Source organism: Chelonia mydas, chromosome 25 (genome assembly GCF_015237465.2).
Source record: "Chelonia mydas isolate rCheMyd1 chromosome 25, rCheMyd1.pri.v2, whole genome shotgun sequence".
NCBI lineage: Eukaryota > Metazoa > Chordata > Testudines > Cheloniidae > Chelonia > Chelonia mydas.
Genome location: NC_057858.1, coordinates 12,166,799 through 12,194,241, shown reverse-complemented (window position 1 = coordinate 12,194,241; position 27,443 = coordinate 12,166,799). Strand labels below are relative to the sequence as shown.

At 39.1% G+C, this 27,443-nt stretch overlaps 1 protein-coding gene across 7 annotated transcripts in view; it reads right to left on the bottom strand.

Moving 5' to 3' along the window:
- DAZAP1 (DAZ associated protein 1) overlaps window positions 1–25,518 on the bottom strand; it is a 35,276-nt gene extending 9,758 nt beyond the window's left edge. Inside the window, exons 1-7 of one of the 7 annotated variants that reach the window (XM_037885409.2) lie at window positions 25,140–25,518; window positions 16,158–16,198; window positions 15,404–15,570; window positions 15,071–15,136; window positions 11,114–11,224; window positions 7,967–8,015; window positions 3,115–3,197 (exon numbers count right to left, since the gene is read on the bottom strand). In XM_037885409.2, coding sequence (XP_037741337.1) covers window positions 3,115–3,197; window positions 7,967–8,015; window positions 11,114–11,224; window positions 15,071–15,136; window positions 15,404–15,570; window positions 16,158–16,198; window positions 25,140–25,171 — 549 coding nt within the window. In that variant the 5' untranslated portion in view covers window positions 25,172–25,518. Of the gene's footprint in view, window positions 1–3,114; window positions 3,198–7,966; window positions 8,016–11,113; window positions 11,226–15,070; window positions 15,137–15,403; window positions 15,571–16,157; window positions 16,199–25,139 lie in introns of those variants that run through there. The other 6 variants (XM_037885412.2, XM_037885410.2, XM_043536110.1 and 3 more) reach the window with 6 other exon arrangements.
- Window positions 25,519–27,443: the final 1,925 nt, after the last annotated feature.

Genomic DNA, 27,443 nt, shown 5'->3' with positions numbered 1-27,443 from the left:
TGTTCCATTATATTAAGTAGTCATTTGCTTGCTCATCTTAAAGCAGCAGTACCCTCTTACAATGGCTCTTTGCTAAAAATTTATAGGCACAATCTTTTTAACTTAGTCTTTAGACTATTTTTTAAATGTTCACTGTGACATTTACAAAGAAGAAAACAATTTTAGTAAAGATCTTTCTACAAGCAAAGAGTCCACTCTGAAAAAGGGTACTAATGCTTTAACATTTATGGATGATTGGGGTTCATTTGGAAGTTATAGTTTAAACCCACCCCATCTACCTGCAATTTCAGCTCTGTTCATACCTGAGAAACACACATTCGTTTGTTTGGTTTTTTACTTAGGTTTTATTTAAATGTCTAATGGAAGATAAAGACTTACCTTCCCCAGGCTAACGCTTAAAGAATCTCAAATAACTCAAACAATGTCAGAGGGAATGGATGTGATAAGAGAATCTTACATTACATCTAACAAAAAAGTAAACAAACATGCAAGTAATAAAAATGGACAGTTGAGTCAATAAGAAGCAAATCTTCATACTGTGTTAAGTCAGTGACAAAAACCTTCCTGTTTTTAAAAGTGTTAATAAGCCTCAGTGCTTAACTTATTTCATGTAAAGATAAAATGTCTTAGGGCCCCAAGGCATCAAGTGCATCTGACCTACTTCAAATAAGCTCCACATTCAATATAAACCTCTCAACAAAAAAATCCAGTTTCTGATTTAATGAAACACTCAGCACTCATGTATGCTGAATTAAAGTCTTTTTTTATTTTACGATTAATTTTAGTGGATGCCAGAGTACAAAGAAAATAAACCTCAATCGCTAATGGGCCTGAGTAGTATGGAAAATAAAAGTATTCTTCCTGCTATGTCTTAAAACCATTCATGTTAGAGAACAAACAGGAAATTGGCACAGCACAAGGACAAAGGCCTCCCTCCCCTTCTTCTGAAGATGCCTCAAGGACATTATACATGACAGTAACCAAACCTTTGTCAGCTGAAGGCCCTGCTAGAGAGGAACCAAGGGAATTCCTCAAAGAATTCAAATTAATGAGTCTTAACTCATTTTCCTGAAGGGAATTCGGTTACTGCTTACACAAGCAAAATCCTGCTCATAATTTTAAATTTTTTCTCAGTAACATACGGATGCAGATTCACTTCAGCAATTCTTTTTTGAGAATTAAAAATGTATTTCAAAGTCTTGAAGCGTCTATTAATAATCAATGAAGGGGGTGGACTATCTAATGTTACATTTATCTAAATGGCAGATTTAATTAACCTGTACACTGGCATTTGGATGTGTTAAGACGCCTAAACTAGGGATTGGGACAATCTAATGCAAACAAATTTTAGGATCAAGGTGATCAATTCTAGACCTGCTCAAGGCCAAAGTTATAAACACTCACAAGAGGAAGAACTACCTAGGTTTCTTTCATGCAACCTGGGAAAATACTGCATACATTTGTGCATGTTTTAGATTTACAGGGGGCTCACCACAGATATACAGAACCATAAAAAACTAGCCGTGGCATCCCTTGGTTCTGTTCATAAATGGCATACTGCTTTGCAATCTGTGCTCTAATTTAAGTAGTTCTTCCAAAGTTTAAGGGAATATCAGTGAAAAAGCAATAGATGCACAGAGGATAACATAAGTAAATAAATGTGCCAATCCTGAAAACACACAACTTTACTCATGTAAATAGCTGTATTGATTCAACTACTCACAGTAAGAAAGTTATGTTCGTTCCTCCTTCCAAGATTTGGGTCAAAAGTGTGTTCACGTAGATAATTCATTTGTATTAATTGGTAAACCATTCTTTTTCTCAATGTGACTATAGTTTCAGTGTATCGAAATAGGGTAGTAACGCTTTAAATAGTTAAACTTTAACAGTGACTTTTTAAAGCACTTTATACAGAGCATTGTAATTTAACAATGCAAATTTTGCACTAACCCACAAGAACACATTACCCATCAGCCAAGGAAATGCCTGAGAGCTACTAGGCTGTATAAATCTTTTAAATTCAACATGGAAAAATGTTTGAGTTAAAGGAATATGACAAAGTCCTTTGGTTTTGATGCAAGTTTCTTTGGGGTACTTTTCACTGTAGATTTTCAACGGCCTTCTAACATCTGTGTTTTCAAATTCAGGTTAAGCTATATAAAGCGGAAATATTTTCAATTTTACCAGAATTTCCCTTTCAGAAGCTGTGGTATTCACAATATAATTAAGATTTAGGAATTTCTCTCAGGAACTACTTATTCATCTACTTCTAGATTTTCCACAGGTGAATCTTAATGTTCACAGTTGATTAATACAATCAAAAGGAGTAGAAAGGCGGAATCCCTCACCTATCAAACCTCCTTGTGCTGACAACACAGTATGAAGATGAAACAACCAGAGGTCACTTAACTGCATTGTGGTTAAATACTATATAGAATATGTGGGTTCGTATCAAAGTTTCACAGTAAGTGACCCAATTTTTAAAAAACCAATCCTTCATGATGTTTTATGGTCTTTTTTGGGGGGTTAAAGTTTAAGAGTATAAAGGCAGATCCCCTCAAAGTGCCTCAAAATTCGAAAATTAAATGCACATCTGAAGGAGTGGTATGTTAAACCAAGCCTTAGACAGCTCAGAGATTTCACTGGGATCTCAATTTACAAACATATGAGAATTAAAACTAACTTCTATCCCTGCTGCTGAAAAGGAAAATAGTGAGCAGTCACGTAGCAGTGCATAAACCATGACTATTCATATAGTCAATTTATTCAGATTGAAATTCTGCTCAAATGGAGCAGTTTGCTACTTGTATAATGGTCAAGGGCTCATCTGAACTGTTTAAATAACTTGCATAAATACTCAGGCCTTCAAGGTCTGTTTCCTTCTCATGGGATAGGCAGCAAGTTAAGGAGAGGTTCCCCTCATATCCGTTGTCTTATGCAAACTCAAGGGACTTTCCCCATCATCATGGACAAAGCCCTGAATTTGGATTTTCTTTAACTTTTTAGGATCTCCCTGCTTAACCCACAAATTACTGATCCTATTTCACCAGTGAAATTGCCAATTGCCCAAGGCTTGGTTTTGTCTTAAGGTAAAATAAAACTACAACTACACACTTTTTTGCCCATGATGTCGTGAAAATGCATGTTGACAGCCTGGTCCACTGATTGTTCGTCCTCGAAAGTAATAAATCCAAAACCTAGCCAACGACGAAGAGTGAATCAAGGTAGCAGGGTGTTGTGACACAAAACAGGATGATGAACAGTATTAGGGGCGGACCAAGGGTTCAAGCAGGGGCTTCAGATAACCAAGGCTTGTGTTATGAAGTTCTCAAAAATCAGTCCTCTGAGAAAACTGTAGTGTGTACTTTATATATAAATTATCGGGCAATTAATGCCTCAGCTTAGTTTTATACATGCAACATTACAAACTGAAACAATTAAAATCAATGTTTAGTTTCTTATATCTAATCCACTAAAATGGGTGGAGAGATAAACACTACCACAACACCCTAAATGTTACTGTACCACAACTTCTAAAAACAATGTTTGTGGAACAGCAGGTTAAAATAAGGCAGCTTTGCTCTTATCCTTGAACCAAAATATATCCTAGGATTAGAAACCCAGGTAAAACTTACACTTGTCACAGTTACTAATGCTGCAAAGTAAACCCCCCCCACTGTCCCCCCCCCCCCCCCAAAAAAAAAATTGTGTTTGTGTGTGGGGTATTTACTTTCTTAGAAAACAGTACAAATTTAAAGGAAATTTTTTTGAAATGTAGCTGATAAAGCATGAGAATTTTTACCATTCCATGGATGAATGATAAGCTTCAGAAATTAACAGCCTAGGTCAGAGATTCTCAAACTTCTTATATCTTAACACAGAGAGCACTTAATGGACATTACCCCTTCCAATCATAGCTCTCCTGTGCCAAATATAGCAGTTGCCTACACAGCAAACAGGAAGTATTTAGCTGTTTAAGCTAACCAGTGTTGCCTTAAAAAAAAAAAAAGAAACAAAAAAACACTCATGTCTCTTGCTTGTCAATTCCCCTCTGCCCAATCTGTTTTGTTGCTATCCCTTCCCCTTGCTGCCTGGTTCCCTTCTTCAATCTCAGTATATGTTCCCCAGTAGCCTTTTTCCCTGCACATCTCTACCACCGGTTCTCTGGTGTTCTTAAGGACAACTAATTTCCTCCTCTCATCTATAGCAGCAATCCAACTGGATCCTCCTAGCATCCAGCTGCTTTTACAGGCAGCTAGGTTCCAATGCCCATAGAAGCAGCTGGAAAGGAGAAGGTACCAGCACCATGTGAGCTGAGAACTCTCTGCAGTCACAGTTTGAGAACCACTTCGCTTAGGCTGTAGCTGCTGACACTGCCTAGAGAGTGGAAAAGTAGTGGTTAATTTCACAGAACATTAAGGCTGAGTCATGCCATCAACCACTCACTGCTGGTGGAATAACCAAATCCCAGGAAAGGTAAGAACACATGCAGTATATAACAGTTTTGCCATTCTTTAAATTAGCTAAGGGGTACAGCAGTAAAATTAGAAAGAAAAAAAAAACAAAACAAGGTGCAGCATCAAAAGCATATGGAATATGGGTGCATTTCTGCTTTTCTGAAACCCAAGATTTCCCCCTTGGTTTGCATTTTGCTTTGCAGCTAGTGCTGACAGCAGCCATATATTGCTCTAAAGCGTTAAACAGAAATACAGTATCTATAACAGTTAGTGTCTCTCTAAGCTTATCCAACTAGGTTGGGTAAGCCCAAAGAGGCCTATTGTAGAGAAGGTTTATATATAAAATACACAAAGATACAGGCCAAAATAGATTCCAGCAGGTCAAATTCTGCTGTCAGCAACAAGAGCAAAAGACATCACTAAAATAAAATTAAAATAAAAGGAAAAAACTTTTAGCATTTCCCACACACAAGAGACTGGCAGTATAAACGAAGTTTTGTTGGTCTATGATGAAAGCAGCCTCAAAACTGAAAGCAGCATTTCATCAATATATTTGTCTGAAGTTAACTGGAATTCTCATCAGCACTGGAGTAGAAAGAGGACACATTCAAGTCTGCACTGAGTATTAGATCAGTTTAATACTATAGCTTTCCGTCTCAGAAGATGAGGGAAAAACAGATGATACCCATCCAACTACTGAGATGGTCCGTTAAAGTTTGTTCACAGAAAATTGGGCGAAGACAGTAGACAGATGCCATGTATCAGGCAAACAGACAATTTTTTAAAGACCCAAACACCATACCATAAAAAGAGTATTTAAGAAATGAGAATGATTACAGATGACAGAACTCCAGAGCAGATGGGAACGGCCACAAAATTTTAAGAGGATGTAGTAAAAACCGATAAATATAGCTATTGGAAGACTTGCTCTAACTTTTTCGAAGGCAAAAGTTTACTGATGGACTAGACAGATTAACACATTGTGTTTAAGATGAGATCTAGGGGGACTCAAGAAAAGAGAACAGTGAAGCTGGATTGCAGCTAGAGCGAAGAAACTGAACACACACAGAAAGAACCTGTGAGCTACTGAAACGTAGCTGGTTTAGTTAATGAAACAGCATGAAAACAAAGATCACAACAAACAAAGCAAATTATTTCTTTTAGGAAGCAACAACAATAATAAATAATAATAATAATAATGTTGGCTATGCTTTTACTTTACTTGGAATTTAGAAAAGTTCTTGATAAAGCACTGCACAAAAGACCACAACAACATGAGTAGGTATGGGATGTGGAAAGGACAGGATTGTGTGTAAAGTGAAGGACTGGACTTGAGTATTGAAGACCCAGGGCCAGAGTCTCAGAGGTCAACACAGCAACCATGATTTATATCACCTGAGGATCTGGCCCCTAGTTTTCTTGTTGTAAGCAGTCTGAGATGGAGGAAGTAGCAGTAGACTGCCATAGGGGACAGTAACAGGGCCAATTTTGATCTCTTTCTCTCTCTGTGACTTGGTAAAATGACATGCACTAAGGGATTTGTAGAAAGTGAGAAACAACTAAAGTCAAAGGAGGAAGGTAAAATTCAGAATAATATGGATAGAAAAGAATATGGGCAGATAAGTGGGCGTCTGCAATTTAATGCATAGAAATTTAAGATAAGTCAAAAGAACAAGAAGAGTATAAGCTCAATAGCATTTTACATAACAAAATACCAAGCAGGAGAAAAATATTCTTGGATGTACAAACAGCAGCATTGAATACAAACCATGAGGAAATTTTTCTAACATTTTCTGTGGGATTAAGGAGGCCATGTTTAGAAACTGTGTGCAGTTATGTTATGAAGAGGATACAGAAATGGAGAACACAAAAGCAAGCTTCGACAGTGACAGGACTGAGGGATTTCAGTCATTTTTAAAAATTAGACAAATCAAAGAATTGTGGGGTACAACTACTCCCTCAAATGGATGGACTTGTAGGCTTTCATCCCAGATGTCTTAAAGTTCTGCTTTACCCTTTAACATTGTGAGTGGATTGGGAGCCTTCTATCAATTTTTTAGTGCAGCTTTAGCAGTGGAGCCATTAATCCAAACCAGCTGTGATGTTTTAGTCCTTTTTGCTCAGAGGTTGCAAGATTGGGATAAATATTTCAAAGATACAGGTGATGCAATAATTTCTAAAAGATAGTTTTAAAACTCCAGGCAAGTTTTAATCAGGTGTTTATTTTGGTCTCCACTACCGCCTCTATTTAAAATAAGATGCTCTACAGCATTTACTGAATGGATGAATTTGTTTTCTATTTAAGGAGAACAGATCAGTTGCAAGAGGATTAAGACTATTATCAAGGCAAAAACAAAACAAATATATTGAAACTTCGTTTACACCCCAATAAAGACAAAGCCCGCCCTTCCTCTGACTGTGGAACTGGCCTGTACCTCTGTGATAAATTATCACCTAGAGAGAAGAAATCTAAAGAGATATCGTTAATCACAGTTAAACAATTCACAGAGAGAAAAAGGAAAAAAAAAAAAAGAAAAAAAAAAAACAAACTTACTTAACATTACTGTACTTTACTATGAAACACTTAAATATGCCACTAAGGATGTATGTCTAAATTAAAAATAAAACTAAGACTTGACTTAGCTTAATAAATATGAAGTGAATATAGTTCTTAATAATGGAGTCAGAGGAGAAATGAAAGTTCAGATGGCAAACTATTCTCTAGCATGTCTCCCATGCTACAAGGTGATCAGTGCAACTGAACTTTATGAACTTTTACAATATTGCCTCTGTAATAGTCAACAAATAGACGACTGATGCAATGAAAAGTGGATGACATGAAAATTACTTCATATTTTGACCAAAGGTTACAGACTCGCTCATATAGCCTATTAATTGCTTTCCTTAAGGAACAAAAATAATAATTCTAGCATGAATGGGGACATATAGTTCCTGCAAACATATAAACAACTTCTCAAAGGCAATTTTATGTAATTTAAGAAAATTGTTTTTCCTTGAATTTCAAGTGAAGACATTTAACCAAAACAAAAAGCACAAATGGATGGATCTGATTCCAATCTCATGTTTAGAGATAATTTGAACCACAAAGAAAAAAACTGAATACAAAGCAACTGTAGACTTTAACATACCTTCATGTTAAAACGGGGGAGGTGGGAAATTTGAGGCAAATTAGTTAATTGAACGTTTTCAATATTATTTTAAAAACCACACGTTCGTTCAGATGTTTAATTCTGTTCATATTCAAGTAAAAAGAACCAGCAAAAAATGAATATGTAACATCTGACTTTCAAAACACAAAGACACCAAATGAAGCTGTGTATGAAAAGCCTACGTTTGTGATATTTGTCCACTGAAATCTTTTCCTGAGGCAATGTAAAAAAACCAAAAAACAAAAAAAACACTACGTTTTTTGATGGTGTGAAATAGTTTGCCATCTGACTACAGGAGAGGATGAAGAAATTTCAAGGACAAACTAGATCAGCCTTTACCTCGGGGCCTCTGTTTCTCTGCATCATAGATCATTACAACTTCAGTGACCTGGAAGAGAGAAGGGAAATTCTACTAACTATGTTATCAGAGGAGTGATACAAGCAGAGTAGAACAGGCTGGTTTCCAGCACTCATTCCACAAAGCACAATTAAATGTCTGATGTAGCCATCAATATTTGTCTGTCACAGCACATGCAAATAAACTCCAGTAAAGAGCAACACTTCCCATTTATGAAAATTCTAATTGAGTTCATTTGTTCCTAGCAGCTAAAATATAACCACATTGCTGCTTATTTAGGACTGCACCAAAACTGACCCATCAAAAACATTGATAAAGTGGTGTTACGGTTGCAAAACTGTTTATCCCACCAACCAGACCATAAAAATAAGGAAACAATTAAATCATTCAACACCCCTTTTCAGTACTACTTCACAGTCTCAACTACCTTTCTTCCACAACATGCACATTTCCACCCTCATCCTGAACGAGGTAGCCTTAATTCCAACTACTTTACTGACTAATATAGGATTTGTGTAGCTTTTCTGAATTGTATTGTATGTAGTTCCACACATGCTTATGCCTCTCCGTGGAGCATGGTGTCCCCGAGATAAGACATTTCTGTGATGTTTAAGCAAAGTTATGCCAGTGGGTAATGCTAATGATTGTTCTACACGTTAATTGTTTTAAATATGGAAGTGATTATAATGCTCAACTACAAAACTGGTGTTAAGTCTGAGATGTTATCACATACGCATGCAGAGAGAAGCTGAAAGTTTTTGAGAACTATGATCATTTAAGCTGGAGGAAAACAGGATAAAAGTTCAAAAAATGCTTCCTTGGCAAACACTGGTAAATATTACACAGAAAAGCCAACTGAGCCCTCGAGAGTTATTGTGAAAAATTTGTATTGAGACTAAATTCCATAAAATATTAAAGGTTTCAGAGTAGCAGCCGTGTTTTAAGTGCAAGTTTCAATGCAAGCTTATTGGAGCTGAAATGGATGTCTCCATTTTATTTTGAAATACTCTGAAGTACAGAGTCTCCAAAATACTGTACAACTAGTACAGAGCAGATGCATGTATTAAACAGAGTTCATCTGTACTGCTTTAGGGCTGATTATTTTCAATGTTAATCACCCCCTCCAGGTTTTTCAGAATAAAAATTCACTGCACAATTAATGTGATATGCAGAGACTAACCCCAGGGGTGCCATTTATTTTAATACCAATTTTACAGGCAGCTTATATGGCCATTTTCAAGTTAAATATAAAAATAAACCAGAAAGTTTCCAGTTTCACAATCTTGTGGCTATTTCTATATCACTACATCCCTGCTTTAAAAAACTACTTTCAATTTAGCTTAGAACATTTGTATCTCAAGCAGGTGATATAATCTATTAGTCTGACACCCATTTGTCTTGCTCTCCAACTTCTGTGAAAGATTCCAGTCATGTTTTGGAGATCACCACAAAAGATACACCTCACTTGAAGGTATATTATCGAACTCTGCTGACTCAGGTTTGTCATCATTTAGAGCTGGTAGGCCATTTGGCAGCATGACAGCAAGCCATATATTATTTTGACACATCTGTTCTGCTGGTCTGTTCGATACTGCTTTGGCTTGGTTTGAGTCCTACTTGCCACAATGGTCAGTAATAATCCCCATAGGTCTCTTAGAATCAGAGCCTGCCTTTTTGTGTTGTGTCTTAGCTTCTAGTTTTTCAGGCTGCTATACCTGTAATTCTGTGTGCTCTTGAATGTGTTTCTCAGAATGCAGGATCCCATATTTCTACAGGTACTTAAATGACTACACACACAATTCTTGTCTTAAAAATGCTACCCTGGCTCCCCAAATTCTATTTTAACTATAAAGTGCTTCTACTTACTTTTATGGCACTTACACTCAATGGTTGTGGCCTCCTATATCTGATGGAACTTAACCCTGTATCTCCCAAGCCATCCAGGTCAGAATTGGAAAGCCATAAATCTGCGAGAAGAGCCTTTAGAAATTATGCTCCACAGCTATGGATTCCACTCCCCATTTTTATTTGTAAACTCAGTCTGTCGCAGCTTTTCAAACTAAAGAAACATCTATTAGCCATTGGTGTTGATAATTTTTTTTTTTTAAAAGATTGTTTTAATCAGCTTTCATTGAAAAACATTATACCACTTGAGAAAGATGGCTACATAGATGCTTTGGACTGCTGATGGAATTTAGAAAGATAGGTGATTTAAAGGTGAAGACGGTGACAAAAGCATTTTGGAGTGAGGGCAACCAATCAATAGCCACTGTGAATCTCTTTGCTTTTGACATTATGACCAATACAACTGACATGAACAGTCATATAAAACGTATACTACTCCACAATATTTTAAATTGAACTTAATATACAAACTAATCTTTGAACCTTGTAACAATTTACCTATTCCAGAAAAAATCTGACAATAAAAGTAGAAATAAATGTGAGTTTAATGAAGTCATATCTGGAAATTTTCATTCTATATCAACTTAAAACTGAAGCTGGCAAAATTTCAAGAAAAGCATGAGTAAGAAACTGCATGACTCGTAGTCTGACCCTAGAAATGAGATTCTAAAGACTGAAAGAACTCAGTTACTTTTAAAACAGCATCGTGAAACCAAAACAATGTCAAGTGGATCACCAAAAAGTCTTTCACCAATTTGCTTACTTGGTAGAGGACAGAGACCTGTGGTGATGCAAATTCACTGAAGTACCTGCTGTTCCAAAAGCAAATGGAAAGTTTTCATAATAAAACTACAGAACACTAGAACAACAGCTGAAAGGAGGGTGATAAGTCACATTTATACTCAAGTCATAATTAAACTCGAGGGTTCCCCCCCCCTTGAAGGGGGGAGAGAAAATAGTATCAGGAATAGTTAAACCAAAGGAGGCAAGGGAAGGTGCATAACAAGTTGTGCACATGAAGGCAAGAGATCTTATGAAAAACGGCAAATGTGCTGCAAAAGTACACATTTACTGTACTTTATCACAAAACACTTCAATATGTCTCTGTGGCAGTTTGCCTAAATTAACACTAAGATTTGACAGCTTAATGAAATCAGAAAGAAGACAGGGGGAAAAAACATCTTGTAACCAGCCGATGCTTGCCATGATGATGAATGACTCACCACTCCGAATTTCTTGAAGTATTCCCTGAGCTCAGTCTCGCCACAGTTGTGAGGGATCCCACCAACAAAAATTTTATTTGATTTACTGTTATCACTTCTGGGTCCTTTCTGCTAAATCAAGAGGAATAAAATACTGTTAGTTAGAACTGTGATAAACACTGTAGCATAATCTCCTCCACTGGTACATGAAGGTGGGTTGCTCTAATCCATTTTGCATTCTAGGACTACAAAAGTCACAATTCAAATTGAAGTCCAAACTTGCAGGCCACCCATTTTATTTCAAATGGAGCAAAAGCCTGTTCTGGATTCATTAATTTGTTATGCTTAGCTATAACTTGGTGTTTTTTCTTGGTAAGGATGGAGAACTGAGGGCAATGTTCTGAAAGCATTTATTTATTAATTTCTTAATTAAGCAGTATTAACCAGCAGGTTGTGAGTTGTGCTGGGATAACATCCTCTTAACCTTAAGGGGATTTTTAGACACTATCATTTACATTCTTTCAATCCACAAAAGTTGGGTAATTAAAATATTACTGATGTCATTAGAAGAACTTGAATGTTGATTAGTCAATCACCCAAATAAAGGTGAACATCTGTAGTAGACCTGGGCTGTACTCTATCTAAACATCCCCGTGGCTATCGAAGAATCAGAGTCACGGATTACTTAAAAAAAAGTAGTGGCTTTAAGTGAGAGCTACTTACAGCCTAGAAAAGGTTGAGGCCTATCAACAGTTGACTCTATACTCAATTTTAGCAACCATGAATTTACAAGCCAGGTGGACTTGGTTCACAACCAGTGGAAGGCTAAACATGTTATTCTGGGAAATCAAGATAAGAGTCCAAGTAAAACAGACTTCATTAAAGTAACTTTTTCATGGATTTCTACAATTCTGGGTAATTAGAACAATATTTTTTGGGGGGAAATTGGGTAGCAGAGAATTTACACTGATCAGCCCTAAACTGTAGTCAGATAGTTTCTACTTCAGTATATTTGCTTACAGGATAGACATTCAGGATAAAATTTTCAGAAGTGACTAAGTGACTCAAAACCACAAGTTGTGTTAAAAAGGTGATGGACACACTTAGGGCCCACATCTCAATGAAAGTCAAAAGGACTCAGGCTCCTAAGTCATTTAAGTCCTTCTGAAACTTTTACCCAAGTGCACCTATTCCCGCAGCCATTTTAAATATAATATATCCCCAAGTAGATAGATGGAGCTTACACCAAGCAATTCATGTTCAGGATTTACTGTTCCTCAGAAACAGAGTTCAGATTTGGGGACAATTTATACCTTCAAGTCAGCGGCACTGCTATGGGTACCCGAATGGCCCCACAGTATGCCAACATTTTTATGCCTCACTTAGAACAACGCTTCCTCAGCTCTCGTCCCCTAGCGCCCCTACTCTACTTGCGCTACACTGATGACTCCTTCATCATTTGGACGCATGGGAAGGAGGCCCTTGAGGAATTCCACCAGAATTTCAACAATTTCCACCCCACCATTCACCTCAGCCTGGACCAGTACACACAAGAGATCCACTTCCTGGACACTACAGTGCAAATAAGCAATAATCACATAAACATCCCCCCAGACCAGAAACCTACTGACCGCTAAACTTACTTACATGCCTCCAGCTTTCATCCAGAACACATCACACGATCCATTGTCTACAGCCAAGCCCTAATATACAACCTCATTTGCTCCAGTCCCTCAGGCAGAGACAAACACCTACAGGATCTCTATCAAGCATTCTTAAAACTACAATACCCACCTGGGGAAGTGAAGAAACAGACTGACAGAGCCAGAAGGGTACCCAGAAGTCACCTACTACAGGACAAGCCCAACAAAGAAAGTAACAGAAAGCCACTAACCGTCACCTACAGCCGCCAAGTAAAACCTCTCCAGTGCATCATCAAGGATTTACAATCTCCTGAAGGACTATCCCTCCCTCTCACAGAACTTGGGAGACAGGCCAATCCTTGCTTACAGACAGCCCCCGAACCTGAAGCAAATACTCACCAGCAACTACACACCACACATCAAAAACACTAACCCAGGAACCAATCCCTGCAACAAACCCTCTGCCAACTCTGTCTACATATCTATTCAAGGGACACAGTCATAGGACCTAACCACATCAGCCACACCATCAGGGGCTCATTCACCTGCACATCTACCAATGTGATATGTGCTAGAAATGCCCCTCTGCTATGTACATTGGCCAAACCAGACAGTCTCTACACAAAAGAATAAATTAACACAAACCAGACATCAAGAATTGTAACATTCAAAAACCAGTAGGAGAGCACTTCAGTCTCCCTGGACACTCAATAACAGACTTAAAAGTGGCCATTCTTCAACAAAAAAACTTCAAAAAAAGACTTCAACGAGAAACTGCAGAACTGGAATTAATTTTCAAACATGACACCATTAAATTAGGACTGAATAAAGACTGGGAGTGGCTGGGTCACTAAAAAAAGTAATTTCCCCTCTGTTGATACTCACACCTTCTTGTCAACTGTTGGGAATGGGTGACATCCACCTTGATTGAATTGGCCTCATTAGCACTGACTCTCCGACTTAGTAAGGCAACTCCCATCTTTTCATGTGCTGTAATATATATACCTGCCTACTGTATTTTTCACTTCATGCACCTGATAAAAGTGGGTTTTAGCCCACAAAAGCTTATGCCAAAATAAATGTTAGTGTCTAAGGTGCCACAAGGACTCCTTGTTGTCTTTGCTGATACAGACTAACACGGCTACCCCTCTGAAACAGAGCTCAATTTGTAGACCTAACCATAAAGGAGAGACTGAAAGGGACATCAGTTGATTAAAAAAGAAGGTCAGTCAAAAATGGGATCTCAAGAATTTGCCTATAACTGCAAAGATTTCATTCTCATTTTGTGCTTTGCATGCTCACTCAGATTTTAGAAGTTACACTATCCAAACAACAGGTAAAAAAGTAGATGCTAAACAGCTACTTTACCAGTTAGATTAAAAAAAACCAACAACACCACCACCACACCCAAACAGGAGACAGAACAGTACTAAAATTAAACCAGTAAAATAAATATATTTCAGAAAAAAATGTGTTCAAAATATAGCAGAACTTTAAACAGAGCAACAATCCAGTTTTCTTCCCCAAAAAGATGGCGGTGGAGGTTAAGCTATGGTACAATACCTGATGCTACCACAGTATAAGAAAGATAAATAAGTTTTTAATTACCGTAATTCATCCCCCTACCTCTCCCGCCTCCCCCCCCCAAAAAAACCCAAAACCGTATACACGTGTTGATGAAATTCTTGAACTTTGTTTGACTCTTGTAAATCAGACATAAGAGCTTATTCAGATTTAGCCTGTTTGAAATTTCACAAAAGCATATAATTTAACTTCTACTCTATTTATCCTTGCATAGTCACAGACCACCATTACCCACATTCAATCATACTTGCTTCTTGTCAAAGTATTTCGTTGATTCCCATACTCTGGCTTGTTATACATCGAGAAGCAATCAGTAGGTATGTCACAATGTCAGTTAAAACGGCAAGAATCTTTGAACAAAAGACCTAGTAGCATAACCAACAACTCCAACGAGAGCTGCACCCCTAGGAAAAAACCACTTGGCTGTTAGAACTAAAAATTCTGTTGAAGCAGCATGTATCAATGTAAACTCCTTCACATACCAGAATATAAAATGTAGTCAGCTTTAATTTAATTAAGAAGATATCTGGTCTTAATACCAACTGCTTACTGTGTTTTACACCAATACTTCTGCATTTCTCTCTCAGTTCCAAGCAGGCTAAAGAGCTTTCTAAAATGTATGTAAGATGATCAGGAACTCAGAGAAATACCAACATGATATTCATGATGTGTATGGGGTGAAGAGCACAGGCCGCTAGCCAGAAAGACCTTAGAATATATCTATCAGTATACTTTAAGGATCTCTCCTTACCCATCCCTCCTTTGGCCGTGTTCTTTCTGGTTGCATTCCCCGAGGCGTACATGGCTTTGGATCAATCTGTAACAAGTTCCAAATTGGTCAGTTCCGAGTGTGCAGAATATTTTGCTCTAATAAATGAATTCAAAGCAGCTGTGGATGCCACTCTCTAAATTTAACACTTCTGATAAAAGTTACCCCCAGATTACACATTTCAGAAAGAACTATATTAAACATAGCTTGAATTATTCATATGCCAAATTACTTTTACATTCACCGATTTTAAAAAAATATTAAAGACCTAGTCATAGTCTAAATAGTTAAAACCAAAGTGAAAGGTAAACTTACATTTCGACCATCTAATGTATGTGGTCTGCTAGCCAGTACTGTTCCCACGCAGTTGGGATCTTTAAATTTGACAAATCCAAACCCTCGAGATTGGTTTGTTGTTTTATCTTTCATTATTACGCAGTCTACAACTTCTCCATACTGGGAAAAGTAGCTACGGAGAGTTTCTGTTAAAAAAATATGGTATTAAGCAGAACCAGCAATTAAAGAGTATAACTTTTCGTAAAACTGACATGTCTAAATCTTCTAATATGCACTTGCTAAAACCTGGCACCTGATGATTTGTACCATTTAAAGAGGATATACTAGCCATGTATCCGAAAACCAAAGGTGCTCATTATTTTAATTCCACACAGGCAGATGGAAGAAAATAGTGCAGTAAATTAGTTTTCAAAACAGAGATCTGCTATTTCTGAGTTAGCACTTTAAGGGATGTCAAAACCAACTTTTCCAAATACCAACCAACATAACCAAGGAATATAAAATTTCTCCATATCCTTGTCCAGGAGATATGAAAGTGACACAATGTAAAGATGAACACCACAATCAGGAGAGAAACTTAAATTTAAAGTTTCTTTACAGGAATTCTATTACCATCATTCATTAAAAAGCAATAAAATTGAAGATTAGTAGTAAAGACTCATTTGAATTTTCCAGAAATTTTACTACTATATTACTTTATAAGAAAGTATGAGGTATAAAGTTTTGTCCTTTGTAATGTTGTGGTATAATGGTTGTAGAATACATAACTTACCTTGTGTTGTACTCCAGTCTAGGCCACCCACAAACAACTTTCTGTAATTCAAACAACATATTGTGGTTAAGCATGAGGTCTGAATCAAACAACACGCATTATTTTAAGTAATAACATACACAACCTGTTTGTGCTTTCATCTAGCTAATGTAGTATTTTAGCATAGTTTGAAGAATTCAAAGCCTGTTACTCACTGAAGATGAATTTCTCCTTTGCTTTTAAGTTTCCACTTTTATTTCAAGATTATCTTCAGCTGTGTTACATACTATGAGTATAGGAAAAGATTTAAAAAAAACTGAAGTATTACTTCTTCTGCACCCCACAGGTATAGGATTGCACATTTATACCAGGAATATATTTATTCTCATTTGAAATAGCAGATATGAAATGTGCTAGAAAAGCAAAAGATAAATCAAACATCGATAGCTTCAACATTAAATAAAACAGATGTCTAGCACTAAAATATCCAGAAGAAAGACGACATCAAATATCTTTACTTATCTACTCTTTGGGGCCAAGTGGGGTTGTTCATGTTGTGAAAATCTCAGTTCAGACAGTATTATCAAGGATTCACCATTTTATTCCCAAGTTAAGGGTCTGAAGTAATGCGTAGGGTATTGCATGGACCCTCTGAGAATAAGCTCAGAGAACATTAGTGTGACTGTTTTAATAAACCCATTAAACACTGAATGTTGAATGAAACATACAAAATTGTTAAGAAGGATAAACAACCCAACTAGATAACAGATGATTTTAATAACTGTAGAGTTACCAACGGGATATGTAAACACTGAAAATACTGCAGTCCCTGTATCCCCTTTGTAAGAATAAACGTTATAGCAGATTTCCCAAGTTCTCTAATGTATGTCACTTTACCTTTCCTTCAAGAGATTATCTTTAAAACTACCGGGGTATGAAAATTTACTCCACCTCAATTACTAAAGTTATCTTGTATCAACTTCCGAATGTCAAGCAATAAAATGTGTACACACAGGGAAATGATATAGCAAATTTCTTGTGTGCCATATGGTAAAAGCCCAATGGGAATCATGTTTACCAAAGATACATGCTTCACTTTAAAGCATGTTGAACTAAACACAATAATGAAAAATTCAGCCATCATTAATTCCAATCACCTGGAACTTCTGTATACAGCTTTCCCTTTGACCTAACTATAAATTTAGAGAACATTTGAATTCCCCCTACTCTCAAATCAGTAAGCTGGAATTGGTCCTTTAGGTGAGTTACACCCACTTGTCTTTGGTTTCCCAGAAATCCATAGAAAGAAATTCTTACATAGCCATCAAAACATTAAAAGTGATTATTTGCTACTTATATGTTGCTACTTCACTTATCTTGGAAGACTAGTCTGATTCATTTTTGGTTACCATCCGATTCTAGTCAATAAGTGAAAGGAAAAGTAACTACAAAGTTCAGGTTAAAAACTGCAGGGGAAAGTTTAGTTTTTAAATGTGTAGTGGCTCAAAAAACAGGGAAACATTTCTAATGTTTGGTCTTTAGGTCTCTGAAAGCTCATTTTCACAATAAGTACATCATTCTAGGGAAAATCTAACCTAACAGCATCCCTGTCAAGTTGTCTGTTAACTGCAGTGAAAACTAAACAGCAGTTAGGCTCCGCTAGTTACAAAGTCCTGACAGTGAGTCTACAAAAAGATCCTTCTGTAGCTAATTTCTGAAACACAAAATTAATGATTTGCGGTCTAAGACTGCAGACTGCACCATTTTTGTATGGTAGTCTCTCTGCTTGAAGAAGACACGCAAGATACCAGATAAAAGTGGAAATTTATACTAATTTGGTTCTAATCTGAAAAGAGTCTTCTCCTAACAAGCTCTTATCATAGAATAAAACTATCTTTACATACTGCTAACCATTACCATAGCATCTGAGCACCTTCCACATAAAATTAATAGCAAAGATTTCTGCTTCATGGTAATAGAACAGAATGCCCAAGGCCTTTCCCACAAGGAAAATACATAGTCTAGTAATTCTGTAAACTTTGCTCTGCAGTCAGCACATCATGTTTTGTTTGATCCTACATTAGATATGAGAATTTTTTTAAAAAAACAACATTACTTGAAATTAATGACTCTCAGACTCATTAGTAAATTCTTAAATTATTTTAGTTTCCAGAAATAAGTTTATATTAAATGTGACATTCAAAGAAGACTGGGATGTAGTAAGAAGGCATTTCCTAGGAACCTTCGGGCACTAGGTAAAGAAGACAAGCCCATCTGAACTAACTCTTATGAAAAATAACATTGCTGCTGTTGAAACCAAATGGCAAACATAAAATTGCGTGCTCCCCCCCTTTAAAAACAGAACACAGTCGGTCACTGAACATCTGGAATACTAAAATATGGTATTTAGTTTTAGTAAAATTGTCATAATAGGTAGCTTTGAAAACCAATCAAAATGCATTGCTTAGGTATGCTGGTTGGTCAGAATTTGTGGTTCTGTTACAAAGACAAGAGGTGTGACAGTGACATATGTATTCATACAATGCCTTTCATCTGAGTTTATCAAGGTGTTTAAAAGTTATTATTCAGTTTACCCATTTGAAAAATGTGAAACAGAAGTGACCCAGCCACAGTCATGAAAGTCAGACACAGAATTAGAAAATGAACCTTGGAGTACTGACTTCCAGGATTGAGATCAACCACCAGACAACTCCTTAATACTGAACTGTGAAACCATACCTACAATGTCACCTTATGATTCAGTTTAAAAGTAACAAGTGAGGACAGTCTCATGCCTGTTGTATACCAAGAAGTTATGGACCAAAACACTATGACTGTAAAAAATGGTCATTTCTTTAAATAACAAAATCAATTCTTAAACTAAAATGTAGCAGAAATCTGGGTCAAGGGCAAGTTTTTAGAAACAGCATCTAAATCTGTACCCACAAGTTCTCCATGTTACAGCATGCCCCAAAATTTCTATCTGTGCACAGATGCTGAACTACTTGATTTGCAACTGTATGCACATGCATATCAATTTTAGCATTTAAAAAAAACCCTACATATACAAAAAGTGCATCCCATAATTAAAAGCTAACTTAAGGCCATCCCAACATTTGGCCCTCTTACTCAAAAGCAGCATCTTAATTAAAGGTCCACCTGTTATATTTTAGTAAGTAACTGAATTTACACTAATATGACAGGGCGGTCTACTTCATAAGAAAATGTCCTGTTTTTCCTGATCTTTCTCCAGACAAAAGAGGAAACCGTCCATTGTTTTTGTTTTCCACTTTGCTATAGTGCTGTGTATGGCCATAGCTCAGCTGAAGTCAGAAAAAAGTGTCTCCCCATGAGAGGAGAAAGTTTCATTTGTATTTTTCCCATTCTCAGCCCATAGATTTAAAATAAAAGAGCTACTTTACCCTACGAGAAAATGTTGCAACTTCCTCTCACCTGCTTTATGCAGAAGAAACTGGCTCTATTAAACAAATAGCTACTCCAGCTACTCCCTAACAATGGCTGCCATAAGGCACCAGTCAGCTCAGCTGTAGCTAATTTACAGAGTTGTGGGTGCAGTAGTAATTAATCAACAGGAATTTTGGATAATTCTGCTGTACAGAAGATTAGTAATAGTAGCATAGACTTCACCTGTTCACTTGAGCTAGGAGCTCCAGGGAGGTATGGCAGTTTAGAAAATGGCTGCAGTCAAGCCTCAGGAGCTAAAATTTGATTCCAGGAGCTGTAATTTTAATTTTTCTTGAATTGTTTTTTTTTTTTTTAAACACACTTTACACCAGCTTGCTCCAAGACATCTCAAGCTTAACTCAGCTGCTCAGCAAATGACAGAAAATAAATATACTTTAAGAATTTAGGTTTCCAGAGTCTAAAAATAATGAACATATTGTACAAATTTTAATCTTCTTATATGGTATTTTAAAATTTGCCTAGTTGGATCAGGGATTTCACCTCTAAGTCACTGGTTCATAGACAGACCAGATCAGCAATAACATAAGCCTTAACTGCACTAGAAAACTGATTTGCTGCTGAGAACAGTTCAGTCGGTTCACATGAACCAGTCCAGAAAATGACTATCAGCGTACAAAGGACAATTTTCAGCACTCGTACAGAAAGCACTGACTATGTCCACACTTAAATTGTTTTGGAGGAATGATCATTAGCATATCCTCACTAATGATACCAGTGTATACAGGGCTTCAGTGTTTTAACTGCCATTTTACCCAACCCTGCTGAAAGCTGGTCTAAATGATACAAAACCAAAAATGCCTGGGTACGCCCATCATTTGTTACCACCAGTGAAGCTGCACCAACAGTAGTGTGCAACAGTGGGAGATTTCCTGGAAGATACTATTAAACAAGGCTTACATGTCAAGAATGTTTTCCATAATGGTGCTAAAAATGATTTTGTCCTGTCTCTAGCCATTGAAGTGCTTGCAGCATCAGTTCAAAGGAACCCACACATTGTGGACAACAGTTTTGAGTAACATGTCATTTTTTGGTTTTAACAAGTCTACTACCAGATGGTCTATTTGGTTATCAGAGTGAAGAAAATTTGTTTCCATCCAACTGTCCATAGGCAGATACAAAAACAGTTCTGGTAGCAGTCTCACCGAAGTGGCCAAGATGAGAACTGCACTCTTCCTTAGATCTGGTCCCCACAAAAGAGAAAGACACACAATGGCTTTCACTGCTCTTTCCTATGCTGTACCTATTCTGTGAAAAGAAAGTTTCTAATACTGCCTAACGGGAACAACACAAGGATTTTTTTTAAAATAAATAAGGTAGTTTTGTGTATAACAAAATATTCACAATTAAATTTCACTATAAATAAAAAAGGCAACGATTTTAGCTTTTGTTTTAAACCAAGGACTCTGGATTAGCAATATGCTCTTCATCAGCCACATACAACTAGTCTATGCCAGGTTATCAAATATAAAAAAAATATACCATCTGTGGGTTTCTGACAGACCATCTAGTTGTTTGACTGCAGGGAGCTCCCCTTCTCGATAATGACCACTGAAACCTTCCAGCTCCGTTATAAATTATTTCAAGCCACCTCACAGACAAATATTCAAACAAAAAAGAAGGGTTGTCTAAGGTCAACTGCAGCAGCTGTATGTAAATAGAGCACTTCTATTTATATGCATACTATAGAATGGCAAAAGCCAAGACAATCTTAGCCTTCGGCTCTGTGATGGATGGATTCTAATATAATGAGCAAAAGTAAACCCTATTTAACCAACCCACCTGCCTAAAACAAGGATATAGGCACAATATAAAAGAAAGCTGACAGAAGCGAAATATTTAAGGACAGTGCAAGAGGATTGCTCATCTTGCAACATTTAGCTTATACCATCATCAACCTGTTCTCATGAGTCTTATTACACAAGCTGAGGCTTGGCCATTTACAGCTTTGCTTGTACGAACACTTAAGGACAGGTAGTCAGTAAACTCTTGCCATCAGTTCAAGTATTGTGCAAGTGTACTTCTCTCTCTCTCTCACTCACACACACACAAATCAATGTTTTCACAAAGCTATATATAACAATTTACATTATGGAGCTGCTCTGATCAACCCATAGTACAGTTGAAGTTAACTTCTCTCAAACAAAGCTGATGGTTCTGAAGTTTTGCATGCTTCATTTCATCCCAGAGTAGTTTGCATGGGACACAACAACTGGAGAAGGAATAAATGACATGCAAAGCAGCTCCATCCCACCTCTGGAGTCAATGTGTAAACTATGTCTAGAAATATTACACAACAATTGAAACTTTCAACTATGTGAAAGTTTTGAATTACTATAACAGAAAGACTATTAAACTAAATCTCCAATTAATATCCCAGCTGATGAATACGTCAGCTGTTTTCAGTGTCGTTTCAGTAGGCTACAGAGTCCTCCAGGAGTACACCATTTTCTTTGACTCTCAGTAGTTTAAGTAGTAACTGCAGTGAACAGTATCCATAAAATCTCTATCTGTCCCAGCTAGTGCAAGGGATTACAGCCCTTGTGTGTATAATGTATCATCCACCTAGGTGATACGCCTTGGAATCTCATGTAGGTTTTCCCTTCAATTACATAGGCGATCATAACTGATATGGTATGAAATAACAGAAACAGGTTTCACCAGTAATCAAGAGAACACGAGTCTTAGGGGCTCATAGCAGTATGAGACTATATATACTCAGGTATTAAATATTTTCAACCACAAATCCCAAATTTACAAAACTAAAATTCCATGTGCTGTATGGCACAAATTCCCCTCCCTTCATTACCATTACCCTATTTCTCAATACAGTGGGAAGATAGTGAACTAATCAAAGGCTTATTTTATTATATGAGTTTGCCAGGCTTCCATGAATGTCAGAACTGTAATATTTGGTAATAAGCATGAAGTACAGGTAGCTAAAGTAATAAATCTCAAGACACAAGGAGCAGCAAAGTGATCTGAAAATAAAAGCCACGTCAGACAGAATAATCAAAAGGCAGGAAAAGCACACTACTACTCCATTCTCAGACATTATCTCTCAAATTGGATGTTTTGAGTCCAGCAAACCCGGAACATTTTACATATTGTAATACTATAAATATTTCAAACTGTTTCTCCAGAGTGATTATCACATATCAACTTTAGCAGTTACCCTACTGGAAACACATAATTGATAGGAAAAAGTTTTCATATTTTTGTTCTAGTATCTATCAATTCAATATTCCCCACTATACAAATTACTTCAACAAGCTTGCAATGTTCTTTTTTTAAGTTAATGCTGACAGTTCAGTTATCGCCACATATTTTGTTTCTCAACTTTTAAAAAAATGTTATCAACTTACATTTTTGCATTAGAAGGTAAAACACTCAGACTCAAGTCAATTTGGTAGCCACAGAAGATTTATAACAGCTTCCAAAATAAAAACTGTATTTCTTAAGATTAATTTCTAGTTGACTGCCAAACAGACTTGACACCATAGTAAGTTGTCTAAAACTGTAACATATCCTGTTTTTTTCACCTTTCTCTTCTAAGTATTTTTGAGTGGATGAATAAATTAATGACTATGTTTTTTACGAACTAAAACCGGATCCTTCCACACCTAAATATAAACGTAGGGAGTGAAATTATGAGCAATTTGCAACCCACAACAAGCCCATTGTCCAGAATGTGAGTTAGCATAATATTTTGCCCAGTATTTATAAGCCTGTTTTAAACATGTTACTCCAGAGCAACGAATTAGTCTCTTCGAGAAATGCAGCTGTTAATGCCCTCCCATGGGAGGGCATTTCATAAATTAGTTTCAATAGTAATTGGGGCTCAGGACACAAAAATAATACTTCCAGAACAGGAAAATGCCATAAACATAACCCAAGGGACAAACGCCATTCACTGAGACAAGTTATTTTCAAGACATTCAGTACTATTACATCTCTTGTACTTCTGAGATAGTTCAGAACTTAAACACAGAGGGACACAATAGATGAACCATTATATGAGTCTAGTTCTGGACAATGTAGTCTAAGGTTTTAGTTTATGATTTTATGTATATTTTAGTTTTTACAAGGATGAACAGTTTATCATGGTGGAAAAATTCACCATCAACTGTTGATACATTTCACTACAACAAAACACTTGGCAACCAGTGTTGTGTAAAACTACTCTATAGTTTTCTGTCAATTCTCCCATACACTGTACACTGTCTTGTGATTCTTAATATTGCAAATGTTTGAGCAGTGTATGGAAAATTATATAAAATGCGATCATAAATCCATGGTTTCAGAGTAACAGCCGTGTTAGTCTGTATTCGCAAAAACAAAAGGAGTACTTGTGGCACCTTAAGAGACTAACCAATTTATTTGAGCATAAGCTTTCGTGAGCTTATGAAGTGAGTGATCACATCCGATGAAGTGAGCTGTAGCTCATGAAAGCTTATGCTCAAATAAATTGGTTAGTCTCTAAGGTGCCACAAATACTCCTTTTCTTAAATCCATGGGGAGCCAAATATGGCATTATCTATTTAAAATAGCCAAAGTCCACCGAAGACCTTTAAGCAGCCATTCAAGATTCCTAATGTGAAACTGATCTGTGGAAGCCTGTCAGTGGAAGGGAAGTTTAAAAGAGCATAGAGACACACAGTACACGGTTCCTGTCTCTAGAAGGGAAGCAGAGGGAAGATAAAAAGACTCTCCGTTTCCGTCTTTGTCCTGCCAGTCTTTCTTGGAGGGGCAGAGATTTCAGCCCCGCAGTCAGATGTATAGTTCACCTTCAGTGGGCCCCTCCCGACACGAGGAGGGGAAAACTATGTGGGCAAAGCCTGATGAGACAGGGACTCCTCCTGCCCTGGGGCAAGACTGTCAGCAGATTTTGCATCTCCCTTCTTCCTCGGCTACCTCAAGGTGAGGCCAAGATAGGTGCAGGGCTGCCGCAGTTGCCCTGGTCCCGTGATACCCGCTCCGTGGCCTGCCTGCGCTGACCCCACAGCTGGGACCGGCCGGGCTGCCCAGCACGCGGACACAGGGGTCCCAACGAGGCTGCGGTTCCCCCCCCCCCGCCCCGAGACACACGCGATGCTCCCGGGCCCGTGGAAACGGGGCTCCGCGGACGGTTCGAGGCAGGGCCTGGAGGAGGAAACAAGGGCTTCCGCTTCAGAGCTCGCAGGGAGCCCCTATGACCTTGGGCCGCGGCTCGAAGCACCTGCAGCCGCCAGGCGCGGGACCGGCGGCGGCGGGGGGGGGGCGGCACGTGGGGGGGGAACCCCCCCGCGATGAGATGCGCGAGGACTCGGGATGGCGTCAGCCGCCAGCTCGTGGCCAGGGGCCGCGGGGCGGGGCAGCGGGGGGGGGGGAATTATCCCAGCTCCCCGGAACTGCCCAGTCTCAGCCCCTTCACTGGGGGGGGCTCCCCCCGCCCTGAACCCCTCCAGCGCCCTTCCCCCCCCCACCAACGGCTCGGCGTCCCCGGAGTCCCTCACCCGCTCCCTCAGCCGCCCCCCTCACCCGATCTCGTCGGCGCCTCCCACGTTGTTCATGGCGGCGGCTCCAGGCAGCTTCCGGGCCGGGCCCGGCTCCCTCAGGCCCAGGCGGCGGCAGCAGCGGAAGGTCACGGGCTCCGCTTCCCTCCCGAGCTGCGCAACGGCGGCTCCGGCCCCCTCTTCCCCTCAGCGCCGCCCGCCAACCGCCGCTGCGCGTGCACCCTGGCCTCGCTACGGGGTCTCCGGGACCGCGCCCAACGGGCGGGTGAGGGGAAAGGGGTAGCGCGCCTGCGCGGCAGGCGCGGGGCACCACGGGAAACGTAGTCCAGCGCGGGCTGGCTGACACGTGGGGCGGCCCCGCGGCAGCCATGCGGATGCGAGCCGGCAGGAGGGAGCGAGAGGGCAGTGCGAGCGAGAAAGAGAGGCCGCATGGGCGCTAAGGAGCGTGTGCGTGACACACCGCATGGGAGCGAATGCATCAGATTTAGAGTGTGAAAGGGAATGGGAGGGTGGCAGGGAAGTTGTTTGCAAGTGAGGCCTGGGCTACGCTTAAAGATAAAAATAGATCCATCCACATCAGTGGAAAAGCCCCTTCGCTGTGTAGGAAGCGTCTACACCACAACGCCATAGCTGCGGTGCTGCACTTGCTGTGTAGACACAGTCAGAGTGCGTGCCTAGCATGGTGTGTACGGGGGTCAGTGGTGTCCTTGGGTGTTTACTAAGGTGTGAGTGTGCCTATGGCTTTGCCTAGACTAGGGCCTGTTCTCCACACAGTTTTTGTGCTGGTATCACTGTCACGTAGGGATGCGATTTTTAACCAAAATAGTTATACCAGTACAACCCCTAGTGTGAACAGTTACACTGGTATAACGGTGCCTCACACCGATACAGCTTATCCCCCTTCCTGTAAGGGAAACGCTATATCTGTTTAAGCACATTTATACCAATATAGGGGTAGCCACACTCCTGGGGTTATTCCACTTTACCCATTCACTATAGTTAAAGCAGTACAACTTTGTGTGTAGAAAAGCCTTAGGAAAAACACTACTTTTTTAGGCCTGGTCTACACTACAGGGTTAGGTTGCTGTAAGCAGCCTTATGTTGACCTAGTTGGGGAAGTGTCTTCAGTTAAATTTGGCTCCCGCCAAGTTAAGTGCCTCTATACGCTGATTTAGTAATGCCACCTTCCCAAGCGGCATAGAGTCACGGTCAGTGTGGTTAGGTTGACACAGTGTCAGCCTCCGATGAAGTGAGCTGTAGCCCACGAAAGCTTATGCGCAAATACATTTGTTAGTCTCTAAGGTGCCACAAGTCCTCCTGTTCTTTTTGGGAATACAGACTAACACGGCTGCTACTCTGTAGATCCTGTGTTGCTTACTGACTGTTACTGGCTTTCAGGAGCTGTCCCACAATGCTCCACACCCACAGTACAATTGATATAAGCGCTCCTCGCGAGGACGCACACCACCGACACAAGGAGCCAAGTACGCACACGCACACACGAGTGATTTAATAACTGCAGTGGCTGTATGCTGACGTAAGTTAGGGCGTCATAATTTTATAGTGCAGACATCGCCTTAAGTGTTAGAGTTTAGCTAACTCCATTGAACCAATGTGATTGAAAAAAGCACCCTTTTTCCTATGCCTGAATTACCCTTAAAAAGTTTTACCAGCATCAGTGGAATCTATGAACTATGTCAGTGGTGTAATATTTTGCCAACATAGTTATGCCAATAAAAGCTCTACTGTAGATACAGTTATACTGGGATAAGCACTTTTATACGGGTATAACTGTATCTACGCTATGGTTTTTTTGCTGCTTTGAGGCTAAGGGCATGGCTACACTGGAAACTTCAAAGCGCTGTCAAAAGCTTCAAAAAGCTGTCGCAGGAGCGCTTTGAAGTGCGAGTGTGGTCGCACGCGAGCGCTAGGAGAGAGCTCTCCCAGCGCTCCTGGTAATCCACCGCCACAAGGGGATTGGCTCTCAGCGCTGGGAGCCTGTTTACACCAGCACTGTAAAGCGCTCTGACTTGCTGCGCTCAGGGGGGTGATTTTTCACACCCCTGAGCCAGCAAGATAGAGTGCTATAAAATGTAAGGGTAGCCAAGCTTTAAGTCTGCACTTAGCAGCTGCCCCACTGCAATGCTTCAGTATAGACACTCACTACAGCGATGGGAGGGGTTCTCCCGTCACTGTAGTTAAGCCGACCTAATGCTGTCTACAGTGGGGACTAGATCGGCGTAATTACTTGATCAGGGTGTGGATTTTCCACAGCTCTGAGAGGTGTTGTGATGTCAATGTAAGTTTTCAGTGTGGACCAGCCCTAACT